Consider the following 20459-nt stretch of genomic DNA (forward strand, 5'->3'; position numbering starts at 1 on the left):
GGGAAAGCATCAGGGACACTTCCCACTACACCAGGTTTCTCAAAGCCCCATCCAACCTAGCCTTAAACACTGCCATGGATAGGACATCCACAGCTTCTCTGGGCAACCTGTTCCTGTCCCCCACCAACCTCACCACCAGTAAAGAATTTCTTCCCTATATGTAACATAAATTTCCCCGCTTTCAGTTTAAACCTATTACTGTCCTATCAGCACAGTTCCTGAAGAAGATTCTTTCTCTGGCTTCTTTTCAAGACCCCTTGAAGTATGGGAAGTCTGCTATGAGGTCTCCACTTACTATCAGTTACCGTGTATTTTCTAAAGACCAAAACTATAGTCAGTATATGATAATTATATATATCATGTCTGAGTAGGTATTAGGTCATTTACAAGACTGAGTGAAGATATAAAGCTATGCTAATACTAAATATCTGGTAACTGTTAGGAAATACACAAAAAAATAAAAATTATATTTTCAAGTCAGAAGGGACTAGAACAGATCTTTGTATGTGGAAAAGTATTGAAAACACTAACACAAATTCTTAATTGAGACAATTATAATGTGCGTCTATTCTTCTAAGTCTTTACGTTTCAGTTTATTTACTATTATTAATTGTACTGGTTTGGTTTCCTTGGGGGAAAAACCTAAATAGTTTCACAGTATAAACATTTAACATGTAAATAATCAACTTTTCTCTGGACTCCTACCCCACTTCTCTTTCCCAACATAATGTAATAGCAATGTTCAAGAAATATCTATCAGTGTAGACAGTGGGAAAGAAATTTTTAATGGCTTTATATATAACATAAAAATATTTGCCATCACTGTTTAAAGCACACCAAAAAAAAAGCAAAAAGGAGAAAACATGGATAAACAGTCTGCATTAGCTCTAATGTGATCAGTCATTAAGAGTTGGATTGAAAAGAGAAAGAGCAACAGCAGTGGAGGTGCATGTGTTAGAAAAGGGGGTTCCACTTTCTTCCAGATGTGATATTAGGATAGATATTTCACACATGTGAAAGTCCTAGATGAAAAGAGGCAAATAAATCTGGCAGAATAACTCACTGAGGCAATGGCTGACTCATCAGTCTTGACTTCACAGGAGAGATGCCCTAACTGTTGTAAAAATTCACTGACAACTGTTACTGCCTCACATACTTAAAAGACACAAATCCATAAGAAACAAGCTTTTCTTACAGTTAATGCTCAAGGTTCCACTTGTACTGTTGTAACAATGAAATGAAGCAAAATCAGTCAAGCAGCCAGGGTCACACTACTGGCAGCAAAACAAGTACAGCCATTGTACTATTTCAGTGCCAGCTCATAATGGTCTTAGCAGAATGTAAGAAATACATTCATTTTCTATGTTATTTTTGGAATTTGAAGCCCATTTACACATTACTAGAAGTACAATGTTTCATAAAATCTAAAACTTGCTGTAGGGCAAAAAAAGTTCAGTTCATGCAAAATTCAAGCTGTGAATATATACAGTGACAAATAGACATTAGTCAGTGTTTCTACCACTACAGGCAATTCTCTGTCTGAACTTCCACCAAGAATTATGTAAGCTCAGTATAGTCATAAAACAGAATTAGCTTTCATTATAATAAACATTTATAAAATACAGGCTGTGTTTTCAGCTTCAGGGTGGACAAATGTGTAGGGATCCTTTTCTGTTGGTATTTTAATTACAGAAAGCATCTTCTTCCCCAAGATGATTAAAACACTTTCATATGCATTTCCAAGTATTTTTTATATAGCACACTTTTATTTTACCTAAAATATTCCCAGTGAGAAGAAAACAATCCCTCAGTGAAAATTTATTTTAATGCCTCAAAAAAAAATCTTTCTCAGATTTTTTGAGTTGAAACTGTTTGGGATTTGATTCCTATTATTATTTATACCTTGATATGGATTTCCTATGGCAATTTTTGCTCATTCAGACAAAAGGGAGTCATCAGAATCTTATTCAAATGACTAGTGATCCTGGTGAAAACTCAGATCATCTCTGGGGATCTATTAATACCACAGGTATAGTTACTGTGGCAGTCAAAGTAATATTGCTAAGAGGGCAATGCATTATAGGAAATGCATACAACAGAATTCTGATACTTCTAACTGCCACTCCAGCAGGAAGAAGTTCAAAGTTAATTCTGAGTGTGTTTTATTCCTTTATTTTCACTTTATCTCATGAGAAACATCTGCCTTTGTAAACAGTTCCCTCTTGTTTGTAGAAAACAGGAATCTGAAGAAAAGCCAAAGCAATTACTAGTAGCATAAGTATTTAAATCCAAAAACATGGTGAAATTCAGCTCTCCAAGGAGGAAGAATACACATGCTATACCACAGTGTTTTTATCTTAAATTCCTTGCTTAAGTATATGATGCTAGGTTCATACTAAGTGAATACCTAGAACTTAAATCTACCACTGTTCTTGCCATCTTCTGAAAGACCATGTGTGGAAGAGAACAGATCTCCATTTCATGAGCATCATCTTATTTTAAAAAATCTGTTTAAAAAATCATGATGTCTAAGAGAAACCAAATTATCAATCCCAACAAAAAGAACACTTTTTTCTTTTTTTTTTTTTTTAATAAAGTAGCTTAAATAATAAATTCACTCTAATTAAATATTTATTTGGGGATTTTTCAAAATTTTCTTCAAGCCACTGTGAAAATATAAATTTGATTTCTGCATCCCTAATCCACACTAATGGGTGGTGGATTGATACTCATTATAGTTCCATGAATGATTGTTGCTTCATGCTCATTTAAATACAAATTAATTTACTTCTCAGCACATTCTTTATATTTATCAGATAGTCATATAAATAGTTTACCTACCAATCAGGTATCCCCAAATTATTTCCATTTCTCCAAAGTAAAATCAGTAGCTTTCACAGCAACCAAAAGATTGCATTCATAAAGGCAACACCAATGTAACTGAAGAGTTACTTCCAGCAAAAAGTCTATCATCTAGTGAGTATTTTTCTTTGTGGAAACAGTTATCTCTACTATCTTTAGTGCTACAAGAAATCATTGAATCTACGCTACCAAAGAGACAAACGATAGTGCTCAAAAACCTACTCTAAGTATTTAAAAGTTACATTTTTTGAAGTAGGTATGGTCTAAAACTAGATTTAAATACTAGCATGAGAAACATATTAAAGAGAGGGCATAGAACAAAAATCATATAAAGGAGAAAAATATTTTAGTGGATTTACAATCTCAAGATGGAGAAGCATCCCAAATGAAGCACTGCAAATCAAAAAGATCTTATGCAGATTATACTTTATCAGGTTCTATAATACAGTTCTATGTTCCAAAGTACTTTTTCTCTAGTGAGAAATTCACAGTCAAAAAAAGAGTTGTGCACCTGCTCCTTACTTCTTGTTCAGTTTACAGCTCGGCAGGCGCAAAAGGAAACGCACCTGGTATGCCCAGGTACCAGAATTAAAACTGTATGGACTACAAAAGGGTACAGACCTCACATTTCTGAAAGCACTTTGCACTTTACAATTGTTTCCATTCAAATTTTTACATATGACCTAGTACATACGTATATAAAGCAGTTTGATTAGACTTTAGAATTTCGAATACCTGTATATGTTTAGAAAGGTGGTTTCTCACATCAATTTTTAAGACAATTATTTAGACTGGATATACGGAAGAATTTCTTTAAAATGAAGCTGTTCAGACACTGGAATGGTTGCCTAGGGGTATTCTGGGTGCTCCACCCCTGGAAGTGTTCAAGGGCAAGTTAGATGGTGCTTTAAGCAACCTGCCCTAGTGAAAGATATTTCTGCCTATGGCAGCAGGGTTGGACTAAATGAGCCTTGAAGGTCCCTGCCAACCCAAAATATCTGGAAATTCTATAGATTTATGTTTACTAAAGTCTTGTTATCTACTTATTACATTACTCTAGATACAATCCCCTCCTTACTACACATACTTCTGAAAACTACAGAGCCTTAATCACAGTTTTTCCTACATTGTAAATCAAGGCAAATCTGATTTTAAAATAAAATATCAGTTAGCAATTCATGGGTAGGTTTTATATAGAAACTGGGGTATTTAGCATGCACAGTAAACAGAGAATATCTATTCCACTCTGGACAACATCTACTTTTCAGTATTATTTGATACATGCAGATTATTTATGCCTTTCACTCCAAGCATCTTTTATGGATTGATAGAATGAAAATTTTTTGCAGAATAGGGCTTTCTAGGAAAGGAGAGCTTTTACTATTGTAGTCGAGAGAAAAATAGGAAAATTATTTTTCTGGTCAGAAATATCAGCAGAAGAGTGAGTAAGACAGCACTATAAAGAAAAGAACAACTTAATCAGATTTTATTTTTCATTTTTGAAAATTGTATAGCAGCTCACCTTACACCATAAACAGTAATAATTTTATGCAGTTTCAGAAGCAAGATTAATGCGTTTATCCTTCTAAAAGCTTAATAATTAATCACAAAAAAAAATAAATGACGAATGCACTTATAGTAGAATCACATAATAGAACTATTCAGGGAATATTAAATGTTTGGAGACACAAATGGATACCAGATGACACTGAAATTTATACAGACGACAAGGTGGGATTTACGGATGACCAAACTGAATAAAACAATTGCATGTATAATGCATCATCTATTCAGGCATACTAGTGAAAATCCAACAAAAGTCAGCAACTACACCTGAACTGAAAAATGCAATATGTTAATGAATTCAACCTTCTTCTGACAACAAATAAACACCTTCCCAAGTCAGACTAAAGCAGCATGAGCTTGATTAGGGAATGAAAATAAAGCCCATAGTAGTCATGGCGGAGACAATGGGTCTATGAGGAAAGTCAATGGACTATTAAATAGGAAATAATCTGTTTTCAAATTTTACTTCAACACTAATACATTCCTCCAGTGAGCCATTGTCTGGTAGAGGTGGCCTTAATTTTCCAGCAGAAAATTCCCATGCATCTAACACAGCTATTCATATGATAACATTCAATCACCTCTTCATAAGAAATTCCAAAGAAGATTTATGTTTTCCCAGCATGGTGCCTCCATTAGCACAATCAACTGCCTAGTGAACTCAGAAGACTTAATGCTGTTCCATTACTGGCTGTTGAAGGTCTCATATCTAATCTTGACCTATTTAATGGCTCATACCTACTCAGAAAAAAAAATTCTCCCCTTTTTTGCCTTCCCACAGGGCTCTACTTGAATGGACTGAATCACAAATAGATGTATGTAAATAATATTATCTTGCTAGCTAGAGACCTCCAGGTCACGTGAAGTTGTTAGACTAGTACTGGAATGTATGTTTTTTCCTTTTGTTTTTGTTTTGATTTGCTCTGGGTTTGTTGTGGGTTTGTTTTGTAAAAATAACAAAACTACCAACCCTTGTTGTTGTCCAGACAATGAAAAGACATATTGAAAGACTAGCATCACAATAAATTGACCCATGAAGATTCAGTTTACTAGCTTCTGCAGAGCAGTCTCTGGCTAATCTGAAAATGCTAAGGAACTTCATAAACCTTTTTAGTACTCTATACAATTAGGAACTTATCATCTAGAAAGTTCTGGAGGTTTGTCTGCTTTTCTGACATACAGCACTGCTATATCTATTTAAAGAATTCAAAACTACTTCCTCCCTCTTTCCATCTCTATCAGGAACTAAACTGTTCAAGTTTACAGAGTGCAACATGAGAAGAGATAATTTCATCAAGTCTCTACAAAAGATGCTCAGGTTGATTTGAACAGATAAGGAGTGACAGTCTTCACTAAACGCCATCAGGAAAGAAAGTAGTGTAGAATGATATAGCTTTTGATATGGTTATTAACTTTGCTACCTGAGCCCTATAACAACCAGATGAATTGAAAAGAAGTTCCTTCAGGGGGTAAAATCTGCAAGAGTTCACAACAATGAAAACACACTTTTGGATAGGTTGAGACAGTTCTGACCACTGATATTCTGGGACCAACCTTGAAAGCAACAATGTTCTTGTGCTTTAGGCACAAAAGAAGCAGTGCTATTTACTTACAGTTTCTACTGTATTCTTAGTGCATTTTTAGTTAGTTTATCAAAATACATCACCAACTTGGTGTGCACATAATAACTGATTCAAGATAGGGCACCAAAATAATATAGTCCATATTAAGGAATACATATCTGCTTAGAGCTGCAGGCAAGGCAGATTAGAACTGTAAACACAATTTCAAATGTCAAAGAACAATGAAAAAAAAACTGTGGACAGGTCTGTATGTGTGAAACCTACATACATCAGAAAGGAATAATTACTTCTAAGTTCAACCACTTAAATTGGCCAGTCAATCATCTAGGCTCCCTATAGACACCTATTCAGTAATATAGTCTATGCAGCTTTTTTAGGACAAATTTCTCTATTCTTCCTGAACTGACTGCAAAGGTAATGCAAGTAATTGCTAGACATTTGAATTTTACATGGATTAAGTTAGGAGAGGCAAATTCCACACATACTGTTTAGGCATCTTCTTCATTAGGAGGTATGTATGTACAGTTCACTCTGAAGCACAGGCAAAGGATATTAAACTTGCTCTCTGGGCAGTTTATCTGCAAACAGAAATAAATGAAGCCTAAGACATGGCCACCACCATGAAAGAATATGCCAAGTCACTGCTGGAAAACTTAGCAGACCACTAGTCATTCCTGGAAAGGTTCTACATGATTTGCCACCAAACTTTCTGGAAGGTTGCCAATTCAACAGCTGCAGAAAGGAGACAGGCAGATTGACCACTACACCTATGTCTGTACAGCACAGACAAGCTGAATTCATTATTCTCCTTACATTAAAACACAGAAAACCAGTCATGTTCTCAGCAGAACCTGGAATTATTAGGTTTCTCATTATTTCTTTTGATGGTGTGCTCATAATTTTAAATGTTGAAGACTTCTAAATTCTCAGCAATTTTAAAGTTTATTTGTTTGGGACATAATTATGTCTATGTGGATTGATAGCTGTAATGGTCACTAATTTTGACTATCTTAAAAAGCTCACCAACATGTCTTATAAATATCCAGCAAAAACACATTTTAAGGTCTTCCAGGAGAGATACAACTATCGCTGTAATTTTTCTTTTACTGAATAGATTCACTAAGTATTTAGGTATTAGCATTGGTTTGATAGTATCTTGATTGATATATTCTAACACACTTTCTGTGATTGTGTAAGCTTAAAAAATTATATTTAAGACCACACTATATTAGATGAGGTTTTGTTGGAATCTGAAAAATTCACATGCCCCTTAGGATTAAAATGAATAAAACGTTCCGGAAGCAATGCAGATACTTCTCCCAAAACAGGAAGGTAATTTCTAGAAAAAAATTAAGCACTGGTACTCTGGTTTACCAACTATAAGTTACTTCTTTTTACATTAATTTAAAAATTTCCTTATAAATGCAATAAAATATTTTTCCATAACTAAGCTTGAGCTTTATGTTCAGCTTTGCAAAGCTGCATGTAAAGCCCCTTATTTTCCAATTTATAAACAAATCAAATAAAAGTTTGCTTTATATGACACAGCTGTGCTTGAGGCCTTATGACTTACTTTTCATCTAAAGAGAACTTCTTTCAAGATCTTCATATTTCAATTGTTTTAAAGCAATTTTCTAACATTACTGGTGTCTGTCTCTAAACGATCTTTATTTAAGACATGCATTTAGTAAATGTATAGGTGAAATTGGAACAGTAAAGTCAAAAAAATCTAAGCATGTTCATTGCTAAAAGAAGCATAGAGACTACCCTCTCTGATGCAACCTGATACAAATTTCAGTATTTTCATCTAGAATACTGCATCAAGACTAAACCCAGCAAATAAAGGCAGAGAACCCTACTTGTATAAACATTAAAAGAAGAATACTCAATTTTAAAGAATAAGTTTTTGTTATTATTTTCCTAACTAATGTCAAAACTGTGGCAAACCTAGGCATTTGCTAATCAAAATCATTAAGCACATCTTTGCTTTGGACAAAGACATGACAACCTTACTGTGTCAAAGAAGCCTTTCTAATTGCTCCCAGATGTTGCTATAAATCTTTCAACCGAGACAGAAATGTCTCCTTCCATGAATATTGATTTTAGTTTTGCAATTTGTGATCATAGAACAAACCTTAGGCTGAGGACTCTACATGCATGACAGTGGTCTTTGAACAGAAAGTGGTATGTCAGTGTTTAAGTTTCTATATTCAACTAGACGTTGCAAACAAATTTACCCAAATCAGTTTACCATGTAATTTAAGAAATAGTGTAAAGAAGACATAATCAAAGAATTCAGTTCTGGTTACAGGCTTCATGACTGGGGAGCAGCCTTGATGAAAGGGACTTGGAGGTCCTTGTGGACAAATAGCTGAAGATGAGCCAGCCATGAGATGTTGCAGTAGCAGAAGAAAATTAGATCCTGGGCTGCATTCATAGGACCATTAGTAACAGAGATAGAGATGTGATCATCCCACTCTACTCTGCATTTGCCATGCTGCATCTGTATTACTCTGTCCAGTTATGATCTCCATAATTCAAAATTTAAAAAAGACTCAAGCATACTGGGTAGAGTCCAAAGGATCACCACAAAAATGATCAGAGGACTGAAAACCTGCCCTCTAAGGAAAGACTGAAGGAGCTAGGTCTTTTCTCCCTGGAGAAGAGATGGACCTCATCACAGTGTTTCAGTACTTAAGGGGCAGCTATAAAGAGGACAGAGACTCTCTCTTGGAAAAGACCCACATGAGAAGGACAAAGGACAACGGGTAGAAAGTACACTGGAAGAAGTTTCGTCTTGAGAAAGAATTTGTTCACAGCAAGAACAATCATGGGAACAACCTCCCCAGGGATATGATGAAGTTGTCACCACTGGGCTGTTCTCTGATCCTACAAAATTTACCATTGGCCAAAAGGTGTCTATAGGTTTCCAATTTTCTCAAAGGAGTTTGGAATACTCCAGTCAGGAAATATTGTGGACATCACCTTCTAAAAAAGTCTATTGACTTCATGAAATAACTGGCCAGCAGTCCTACAACTGCTAACTTGATGTTCTCTCACTTCAATTCTGGATGTACACTACTGCAAAACTGTCCACTCAGGAAGACCTACTTCCAGCTCTCATGTTAAAATGAATCGCACTGTGTGAAGGACCCAAAGGACTACAACAGAAATGATGAGCACCATAACAAAAAAGTTGGATTTTTTAGTTAGTATTTGAAGATGAACAAATGAAAAAAAAGCTTATTTTCAACAATCTTGCAGATAAGATTATTCCTTTAGATACAAAGTTATTTTTATTTGGATTCTACCTACAATCTTACTCAAACTTTGGAATTGCATCAGAATAACTATCCTGTATTTTAAGCAAATAGAAGGTGAAGAAATCCAAAATAGTCTAAAGCTAATGCTATTTATCTTTTATGTAGACAGCACTGAGAACAATCATGTCATCAGGCAACCATAATTTGCAAAATGGTATTTTTTGAACTATGGCTATTATCATGAAGAGACTGAAAAATAATTGCCCCTTGTGATCAGAAATTCTCTCTCATTCCTTCCTCAAAATAAGAAAGTGAAGAGGTGCAACAAAGTAACTTACATAAAACTTTTTTCTATCAGTGACCTTTGAAGTCCCATTTAAACAGATTATATACTTCATATTAAGTGTCAAAGTAGTCCACTTGACTTCAGCAGAACTATTCAACAAGCTGTCTACTGCTTTTTGAGCAAGAAAGCACACTGAGCATTTTGTTGAACTGAGGCCTCAAACAACAGCTCAATAAATAGACAGAATGGTTAAAACATCCGTTGCTACATATGACAGATAAAATAATTTTTTTTATAAGCAATATATATAGAAACTGCATGCACAGAATATACTTTACAAAATAATGCTTTCCCAGTAGCATTTCACCACAAGGCTTGAATAAATCAACCTACAGCATCAAAATAAGGAACTTCTGAAATTTTAGTATTTAATTCCAGGACATTACAGAGACAGTCATCACCTGAATTAGATTACAGCATTATCACTGATATTAAAATACTATACATGTTCTCAGGCCTTGGGAAGCAGGAAAATGAAATCTGAAATCTCTGTTTCACAGCATCACAACAATTAATTCTCTTAAGTGCACCCAGCACATGTTTCTCACCTATCTCCTGAGCTGAATGTGGCTTGGGAGAGTAGACACCTCACGTTCACATAGAAAATATACAATAATGAAAGCATGTTAATTTTGTTTTCATCCTGACTTAAAGGTATTCTGATGCAGATTCGAGTGGATGCTTGAATTTTCCTAGGCACTGTTTAACAGCTCTGTATGTGTGCTTGTGGCAATTGTATTCCCTCTAGACTCCTTAAGAGGAAAATATATTTACTGCTACAATTCTACTTAAAAGCTTGACTAAGTAGCCTAATTTCAGGCATAGAGCATAATTTGAAATATCAAGAAGACACAAAACATTCACTGAAGGTGGGCGGACATGACTTTGGACTTATAGGAGACCTTTGATCTTCTGAAGGGCCAGAAGGGTGGAGGCCAAACACAATATCCTGTCCATCTGTAAAGCTCTAAAATTGAGTCCATAATGTTCTGGACAAAAAATAATGCTATACCTTAGGAAAATTAATTTAAGCAATAACTACATATCTGATCTTTATGAAAGTCCCCATGAGGTCAACATGTACTATATGAACCCCTTTAAAAGCAAAAAGTGTGCTTCTTAAGTGACTTAAAGAGATAAGCAAAAACTAGGGGAAGCAATATCGCTTATTAGACAAATCTATAAATATCTGGAAATGGGGAAAAAAAACCCTCAAAATTCAAGCACATACACTTACAAGTCTTCAGCAGAGAAAATTGTATCCCCAGAAGCTTGTTTATTCCCACCAGCTATGTCAACTATTCCAGTAATTAACAAGTATTAATTAGTAACAGACAGAAATAGCATTTTCTTGGTTTTAATATATGAGAAGCATACAATGAATAAACACTGTTCCAGCTTACCAAACTACATCCAAAATAACCACCTGAATATTCAGAGACAAATATTTACCTATGATTTTCACTCTTTTCTGCTCCATTGCAGTATCTAGTGTTTAATACCCCACTCTAAAAGTAAATAAAATTTTTTAAATGGTAGCTCTTCATCTGCTTACCCTATCTGAGCCTGGAATGCATGTAGCAAACTAAAGATTAGCCAAATTACCCATACCTTGATTTCCAAAGGACCAGGATTTTACCCAGAACATACTTCCAAGAGTCACTATTAAGTGTAGTACATTGCCAGTCCCAACAGGCGGTGGCACTGTGAAGTTGATAAGCACACAGTAAAGGCTAAATTGATGGTCCCTTTTCTCCCCAAAATATATTATTTACATTGCTGCTTAACCTAGCATGACTACACTGTCACCATTCTGCATCCTACAATGGTAACCATAACGTTTCCTAGAGTTATTCATTCCTGCAGATAAGTCCACTGATTGTCAGCTCTAGTTATGATGCCTCTCAAGGCAAGTTCTAAACACAACAGCAAAGAAAGAATATAAAAGTAATCTTTCTTTTGGTTCACTCTTTCTGAAAACTTACAATAAACACAGTGTATAAATAACCATTAAAATTAATTTCAGAATGCATATACTAAGAAAAATATCTTCATGGTATCATAGAATTGCTTAGGTTGGAAAAACCTTTAATATCATTAATCATTAATCCTTTAGTCCAATCATTAATCCAGCACTGCCAATTCCACCACTAAACCACGTCCCTAAGTGCCACACTTACAAGTCTTTTAAATGCCTCCAGGCATGGTGTCTCCACCACTTCTCTAAGCAGGCTGTTTCACTGCTTGATCACCCTTTCTGGGAAGAAATTTTTCCTAATATCCAGTCTAAACATCCCCTGAGATGACTTGAAGCCATTTCCTCTTGTTCTGTCACTTGCTACTTGGCAGAAGAGACCAACACCCACCTGTCTAAAATCTCCTTTCAGGCAGAGGTAGAGAGCAATAAGGTCTCCCCTGAGCCTCTTTTCCTCCAGGCTAAACAACTCCAGCTCCCTCATACACTCCTCATAAAATTTGTGCTCCAGACCCTTCACCAGCTTCATTGCCCTTCTTTAGAAATGTAATCTTTGACAGATTATGGTTACTTAATTGCAGTCCTCAGACTTTAAATTCTATACAGTGCAGACACGTGCATATTTCCTGAGAAAAGGCACTCAAGTTCCTATTTCAAAAAACAACCTGTGCTTCAGCTACTCTTCTACACTGTGTAGGAGATCCTGCAGATTGCGCAAGCTCTGCCATTTCTCTACTTGCTGTTACACTGAGTTTCCTCTATTGCTTTGTAAAGATGTAGCAGCATGCAGATTTCTAACATGAAAGCATGATAAAAATAAATGGTAATGTTAGTATATTTATAAATATATACATACATCCTCAAACCACACCTGGAAGAATTCAACTAAATCTTCCATAGGAGAGAAACTGCAATTTCTGCTAGATGCTATACAGCACTTGGACATATCTTTCCTTTGGGACAGGATGATAGGTTTCTGCTCTATCCTGTCTCCTAAAATTGTAAAACTTACTGTATACAGTACTCAAATATGTAATAATGCAATTAATTCCCAAAATAGCTGACAAATCATTTCTAAAACATCTTACAGCATGAAATCCTGCATAGTCCCTAAACTCATGAAATTAACTGTGCCTAGGGGAGATTCTCAGCTTGTAATGCAGTAATGAGTAATTGTTTAGTATTTCCTTTGAAGTACACATTTGTTGCTACACTGTTACTAAACACATCTCATCAGCAAATCCAGAAAATTCTTTTAGCTTAAGGCATAATTAGAAAGCTGTCTACATAACAAGATATACCCTTTGAAGCTCTAAATCAGAATCCAAGACTCTATTTCTGTAACAAGTATTTCTTTTTATTTTTATTGATCTTTTCACCCTGGGAACCTTAACAGCACCTTCTTCTCATCCAGTTCTCCTGTCCAGTCACAGTGCCTGATAGCAGTTACTAAATTATTATTTTAGTAGCTCTTCCAAATATAACTGTTATTTCCATATTGTCATGTGCAGATAAGAGATTGCGGTTCCACAAATATCCTTTTACCATCAGGAAAACTAAATTACTAATTTGTATCAAGTTATTCAACAGCTTGTACTATCACTGAAAATACTGACATCAAGGATAAACAAAGTCAGACAAGCTCCAGTAGTATGCCGAAAAAAACCCTGAATTACACCATAATTTTTTTGCTTCCTTTATGAGGTATGCAAAAAAAAAGAATTTTGGAGAACACTTCTCAGAAACTATGAAATTTATGCAGAACAAAATTAGGTTAAAAAATATATTGAACTAAATATGCAAAATAAAAGTAATGCTAATAGAGTATATTTCCATTTTTGAATCTCCCTTTTTGGATTTCTTGAGTCAGTAATTAAGAGTATCATTTTAACTCTACTTGGTTAAATTCTAATACCCACACTTATTACAGCTTCACTTTTTTTTTTAAACTCACTCTTTTACTTGGATCATGCTGTTTACCCAAACCTTGATTAAAATGGATTAGCAACACCTAGATTAAAATTATTGGGATTTGAGGGGGTGGGTTTATTTTGTTTTGTTTGGTTGGACTGGGGTTTTGTTCGGGGTTTTTTGTTGTTGCTTGTTTGCTTGTTTTTAAGTAGAGCAAAGAACTTGGGAAATACATACTTATCTTTCAGAGCAAGAGTGCCCTCAGTATTATTAATGCTCAATTATCAGACATGGGAGTTATTTATCTCTTTCATGAAAAACATCATTAAGCTTTGGTTATAACATGATGAAAGAACTGAATCCCTTTTTTTAATTTTGGATTACTCTCTTAATTTTTTCCAATTTTTTATAATGCAAAAAAAGGGTACACTTTCTAACATTAGTAGCTTAACCAAGCTAGTTTAACATGATTCAAAAACCTTCACCAAAAATAAATCAGAGAAATCTGGTTGATTACTGTGCTCTTTCACCTGATTACCTGTGGCCATTTAACATGGTCTTCATGTATTGGTCCAATTCCTTACAAGGTTTTAGGATTTTTAAACAGATTGATTTAATGCAACTGGAAATACCTCATTGTTGTCCATCTATACTCACTGTTTGACCATACATTTTTTATCAATTCTTTATCTTGACCTTGGATTCAACATAAGTTCTGAGAATATTAAGTTAACATACCCACAGAGCTAAGAAAGTGAACATTCAGATAAATTAGATTTTACAAAACAGTCACAAGGTTTAGACATAGAGAGGTTGCTTACTGGAAGCTTTCTTACAGTCAGGGGAAAAAGAGAACAAAGAATATAATATATAAATATATCACCCCCAGTCTTTTGTGTGCAAATATGAAGAGCTAATTAGGAAAAAATATCTACACACTTAGAAATCCAACATTATTCTCTCTTTTATTTCCATTCTCAAATACCAAAGGAATTATAACTTCAGGATTTTTACCATATCTCTTAAAATGCCTAGTTTCAAAATTAATTACCTAGGCAGCTCTGTGAGTAAATGCCTTTGTATAGTCCTTCAATTAAGGATAATTATGAAGGTATTAGAATCTCTCCCCATGATCTTTGCATCTTCTTTACAGTTATGTACTTAAAGAAAATATTATTGAATCTATTTTCGTTATCGGAGGAAGTCTGTACATCAGCTTTAAAAATTTCAAAACTTTATTAATAAAATTTCATCTCCCTTTTTTTAAGCAAATGAAACTCCCATGCGCAGAAATGAATCATAAATCCATTCTGCATATGCAAAAAATCTCTAGGATTTCCCCTACAGTATTTAATATCACTCTAAATTTCAGGGGTTTTTTTCAATTATCATTTTCATTTACTGATAAACTAATAAAAAAAAAGGCAAAAAACTAAAAAATATAATTAGTAGTGAAAAGAGCAAGTGCTTGACTAACTAATGCTCCATTCTGCCAGACAGCACACAAAATGTATCAGCTGCAAATTGTGGTTCTTCTGGGGTAAATGCCTAAACACTGACCTTGGCTCTTGCATTCAAGAAGTACCACAGTGCTTCTCTGCACCTCCCATATATAGCTACTAAAGTGGGCATTAAAGAATAGAATCAATAGTCAGAATAGAAAAAAAAAACCCACATTCTTTTCTAGAGAAGACGAAAGCAGATAGCTGAATTAGATGATAGGCAAAAGCAATTAGTAAGGAAAACTTTATGTTATTTAAGCAGCAGGGCTTGTTAGGTCATCTTAATTATGCATGCTAAATTCTGACTTGAGGCACAGAAAACTGTGAAGATTAATAGTGGTAGAGTAAAAGAATTCTGAACTCATAACACTTTATTTATGCCCTATTTTGCTTGGTGTGAATCATGGCTGTCCTATATAAATGTGAAAGTGTATGTGTGCTCAGGGTTTTGTGGGTTTTTTCCTCTTTTGATGTGATACTTGTACAGACTCAACAAGTGAAGTCTACCAAAGTAAAGTTTCTTTAATATAGTATGTTGCCCCTCTGCTTTCCAGATTTTTCTACTTATACAATACTGCTAAAATTTAATAAAAATATTCAGTCATAATAATTATCATTTTTCCATTTTGCAGGAAAATTCAAAATTCGTATTTTACTTCAGACTAAAATAAGGATGAACCTCTGCAAATCCAAACTTTTTAAGAAAAAAAAATAGCTGAAGTGATAAAAATTATTTTTATTTCTTTATGGTTTGTTTGGGGTTTTTATTGACTCGTACTGTAAGTTCATTTTTCAAGAAGAAATCATAATGTGGTTGAAAAATAGTGTGTGTTTATTAATGCCAAGTCATTCTGTTCAAGTGGTTGCTAAGTACCAACCACTTTCAAATGTCAGAATTCAGTATAAAGTTGGTGAAAAATAACAGTAATGAGTATATGGTATATCAGAGAATAGTTTAAAGAGCTTCAATCTAGTTAGAAGTTGTTTAGAAATGTGATAGTACAAGGTTCAAATGCTAACAACCCACTTTGTCTGGAGTTTAACTTTTATAAAGTGCTTTTTGAACTGCTAACAAGTAAGAATATGTGGTGACAAGCAGGGAAATGCATGAATGAATGGATGTTTGTCCATTTGATTTTCATAGGGTAGCCATTTTGGATTTTATTTGGAAATATGTAAGAAGCCAAATTTTAAAAAAACTCACTTATATGTATTGCTGAATTAAGTCAGGAAGTGCAGAATCAAGTCAGAATTAATTAAAAAGTTTGTCCTAGTCTGAAAAAAAAAGGGACTTCGATTTTAAATGGGCAAAAACGAATCCTTTGTTTCCTTTGGACTTTTTCACCCAAGTAACAAGAAGAAACAAGACGATGATACGTAGACACTGAAACGTTGGATACAGTTAATTCTACTAGCAAGAGAGATAAAGTATTGCAACAGTTTGATCTTTGACTCTTCTTTTCTTCTGCAATTTTCTAAGGGCATGGTTTATTACCTGTGGTAAAATTATAATTGACAAATTCCTGTACTTTATTATAAGAAATAAAAGCCAAGGCATGTCCCAGTTTCATGTGATATTTACTTTTTTAAGTACTGTATTTTTCTTTTTTTCTGGTCAGTGAGAGTATGGTGATACAAAAACAATGATCAAAGTAAATACTAGACCGCTGAGAATACTTAAAAAAAAAAGGACCATTAGAAATTTAAGAAATAAATATAACAATTTAAGTAGCTTAGTAAGCTATACCTAGTGTGCATGTGCATATCTGCACAAGTGTGTAATAGTTAAAAAGATACAAATATACTTGAATAGCAACACATTTAGATTATTTTTTCTACGTGATGAGGACAAGTATCATTTTGATTATTCTCAGACATTAGGAAATATGAAAGAACCACCAAAAGCATAAATTAGATCTATTAGTATGTGAATGATGATAGAAAAATCTCTTCAATAAGAGTAGACCAGCAAGACCTCCTCAGAACTTCTATGTATCATATTAAAAGAATATTCACATTTTTCATTTTGTTTAGAAATTAGTTTAGACTTTAATAGAAAACGTTTCTTATAAATCATTTTTTATAAACAAGCATACATTTTACCTCAAGAAAACTGCGTAAAGAAAGTGTGTATAGTCTGACACAACACAGCAAGTGACTTCCAACATTTCTACAGATTTTCTGCAGTCATGGAAAAAGCCAGTTGTACTGTAGTTACTCTGCTAAATCATAGAATGCATTTACTTTCTTTGTTATACACATAAGTTTTTTTCTCCAAAGTCCATGCAAAGAAATACTTAAGAAATCCTAAGAGGAGAGTGAAATGTGATTGAAAATTTGATTTTGATCACTTTTCCTCTCAGGTGTGCTAAACCATCACCCTTTTCAGAGCTGTGCTGAGGAACAGCCTAGAAACAAAGGCAAAACTATCATAATTGAACTCAACAGGATTCACACTCAAAAATTTGACTTGGAACATTATAAGGGGATGAGATGGAATTTTATAACAACTTTTTATTATATCGGGATACTAAAGGTAAGATAATTAAGAGGAAAATTGTATTCTAGTTAGAGAGTTATACAAGCCTACAGAAAAGACCTTGAAACAACCATTAAGATTGGGAACTCTATGCATCAAAAATAAGGAAAAGCAATGTCAGAGTTATATTGATAGTTCAAACTGTCATAAGGGTAAATCAATATGGTGAAAAAGTGAAGGGTAGAAGTACCTTACACATACACAAACACCACTGGAGCTTAAAAACCTTGAAATCCTTAACTGTCTGGTTTTATGGTTTTACACCCCCAGAAAACATTTAGTCTTCACCGAGGTCTCTAAATGTTTTATACAAGCCTCAGGTTTTTATTTGGCATGAGTTTCAGGTGTTTCAAAGTGTGATTAAATGCCATTTAGCTATGTGGTTCAGGCTGAATGCATTCCCATTAAGCAGTCTTTTTGCTAATTTTTTTCTGATTAAGCTGTAGCCTTTATCAACCAGTGAAAATAAAACATATTTCCAGTCCAGCCCATATCAGTTAGAGTATTCCATAGCAGCAATATCTATGGAGAGTCTTTGACTCCCAAGTCCATTTCTGACTTTAAATATAAGTGAACAACAGTGACATGAAAGTCAAATTTTACACACTTAACTGATTTTACAACTTCACTGGTAATAAGTCAGTAAAGTGGTTTATTTTATTCTGAGCACAGAAAGAATATTGTGCAATGGCATCATGATGTGACTTTCACACCTTCCAAATGCACACGCTGTGGATGGTTTTTCTGTATCTAAGGGCCAGATAAAAAGAGCTCTGTAATCTCATAATGCTTGCCAAGATTGCCCTTTAAATATAGTTTAAATATTATCTACATGTCTCAGGTATTTAAAACCCAGGTAATCAAAGAACATTTACACGCTTAATCAACAAAAAGAATGAATAGAAAATATTCATCCCAGTCTGTATGAACACTTGGTTCCACTTAGAGCACAGAGGGCTCTTAAAGGTCCAGAAGAGAAACCACTGTGTTTTTCATGCACTTTTTAATACTTTTCTATCCTGAGGCAAACTAATGGTGTGAAGTATTATTCTTACACAGTCATATACTAGCAATTATAGGTTTCTGCCTCACATCAGAAGCTTTTCTGAGAAAAGCACTTTCTTTACAGCACCACAGGAGATGAAAAACATGCACTGGGCCCACAGAACTTTATTCCAATATTTATTATTCCATTATTTTTTCACCATGGCCCTAAATTCTCATAAAGTAATTATCAGTAGTGATCTTTGTAAATATCCAATGGTTTGAGATCAGTTATATCTTTGATCAATGCATAAAAGATACAACTACAATGAATGAGAAGAAGTGATGAAAATTTTAAGTTCAAAAAGGAAAAAATAAAAAAAAGAAAGTATTAATGTAAGCAAGGAAGCATGAAACAATGACTTACAGTAATAAGTAGCAGCTATATATAAACCAGATGTATGCTTCACACAATTTTCAGATTTTCAGGGGTTCATTTGCTTGTTTGAAATTATTTAGAAATATGAACAATATAACTTTTAAACTACTGTATGAAGTAAAGTGCAGTGCAAGGAAATTAGTAAACAAAATTTAAAATGTTTCAAGTTATCATGTTCAAGACATTATATACAGTAAGTATATTAAAAAAAAGTTTCTCTCTAAAAAGGGTAATTTTCCAGAAAAAAAATTAAATTAACTTGTTAAAATATTTATTGTAGTTTAGTACCTAATATCTTTAAGATCCTTAAACCTTATCAGTAGAAAAAGATTGTTGATTAGCTGTGTCATGTGGAATAATTAACGCAATCTGATAGATTACTAAAATTCCTGTCTTCAAGAAATAGAATTTGCTATTTTTCAAATGGAAGATGAAAAGCCTAAAGAAAACCAACAAAAAAACCCCAACAAAAACAAACAAACAAAAAAAAATCCCCAAAAAATAAAAAACAAAGCCAAACAAAACCCAACTACTTAAATTGCTAAGTGGCCAAAGTGGAAAATCTTCCAATTTTTGAAGACTAAATCAGACCTAATGTAGGATGTTTTTTAAAATAAATCCCTTCTTGACATTAAAATTCCAGATTTAATTCTAACTAATGGGCAGAAACTCACCAAAACCTAACAATGGAAGTTTATATGCAGGAATATAATTGTGATTTTTATGAACTGAAGTGAGGCCAAAGAATAATGGGAATGGAAGGAAAAAGTAAAAATAAACAACCAGATTAATTAATCAGATTGATCTGAAGGCACAGAAAGTGGAAAAGATAGTAAAAAGGTGCTGTTTATAATATAAATAAAATATTTTAAAACAGGATTTATGTAAAAATTTAAAAGTACACATTATGAATTATTATGAATTGTAAATGAATAAGACAAAAAAGACAGAGAAAGAGATAATTGTCATTAGCTTGATTTTTGTCCCATAAAAAATTTTCACCAGCAAATTAGGGAAATACGGACTAGGTGATTTTGACATTTAGAATATGGCATTATAATTTGAAAAAAAAATGCAGTACATGTAATTTTGAAAAAAATTAATATAGTCATGTATTCAATTTGAAAAATATTAACAGAAATATCACAGTTACTCTCTGACTCATGTTTAAAATAATTTTTGGTTACATACCTCTAAATACTTTTAGTAACAAACAAAAAGCTAAATTTTCTTTTAGCTTCACAAACATATAAAAAAAAGGAACCAAATACTGGTATTCATACCGTCATAAATCCATCCAGCAAACCTGAATCAGGCTTCGGGGGTGCTTGCAAGCGCTCCATAGACCACTTCTCAATGATAGATGACACCTGGGTATTTTCCGTGTTTAGAATTCTGAATCCAGTCATATTAACACCACTGTACCGATAGGGTTCCACATCCAAGGCAAACAGGTCCTGAAAAAATTACCATTGTATAAATTCTGTAA

General features: G+C 33.9%; 1 protein-coding gene across 8 annotated transcripts in view; it reads right to left on the bottom strand.

Annotated features, from left to right (window-relative positions):
- GRIK2 (glutamate ionotropic receptor kainate type subunit 2) overlaps nucleotides 1–20459 on the bottom strand; it is a 366191-nt gene that overhangs the window by 198585 nt on the left and 147147 nt on the right. For all 8 annotated transcript variants that reach the window (XR_005604049.1, XM_039568102.1, XM_039568100.1 and 5 more), the window contains one exon: nucleotides 20254–20427. Coding sequence is in view for 7 of the 8 variants with exons in the window: in XM_039568102.1 (XP_039424036.1) it covers nucleotides 20254–20427 (174 nt within the window). In the remaining variant the exon portion in view is untranslated. The remainder of the gene's footprint in view (nucleotides 1–20253; nucleotides 20428–20459) is intronic.

This window comes from Corvus cornix, chromosome 3 (assembly GCF_000738735.6).
Source record: "Corvus cornix cornix isolate S_Up_H32 chromosome 3, ASM73873v5, whole genome shotgun sequence".
NCBI lineage: Eukaryota > Metazoa > Chordata > Aves > Passeriformes > Corvidae > Corvus > Corvus cornix.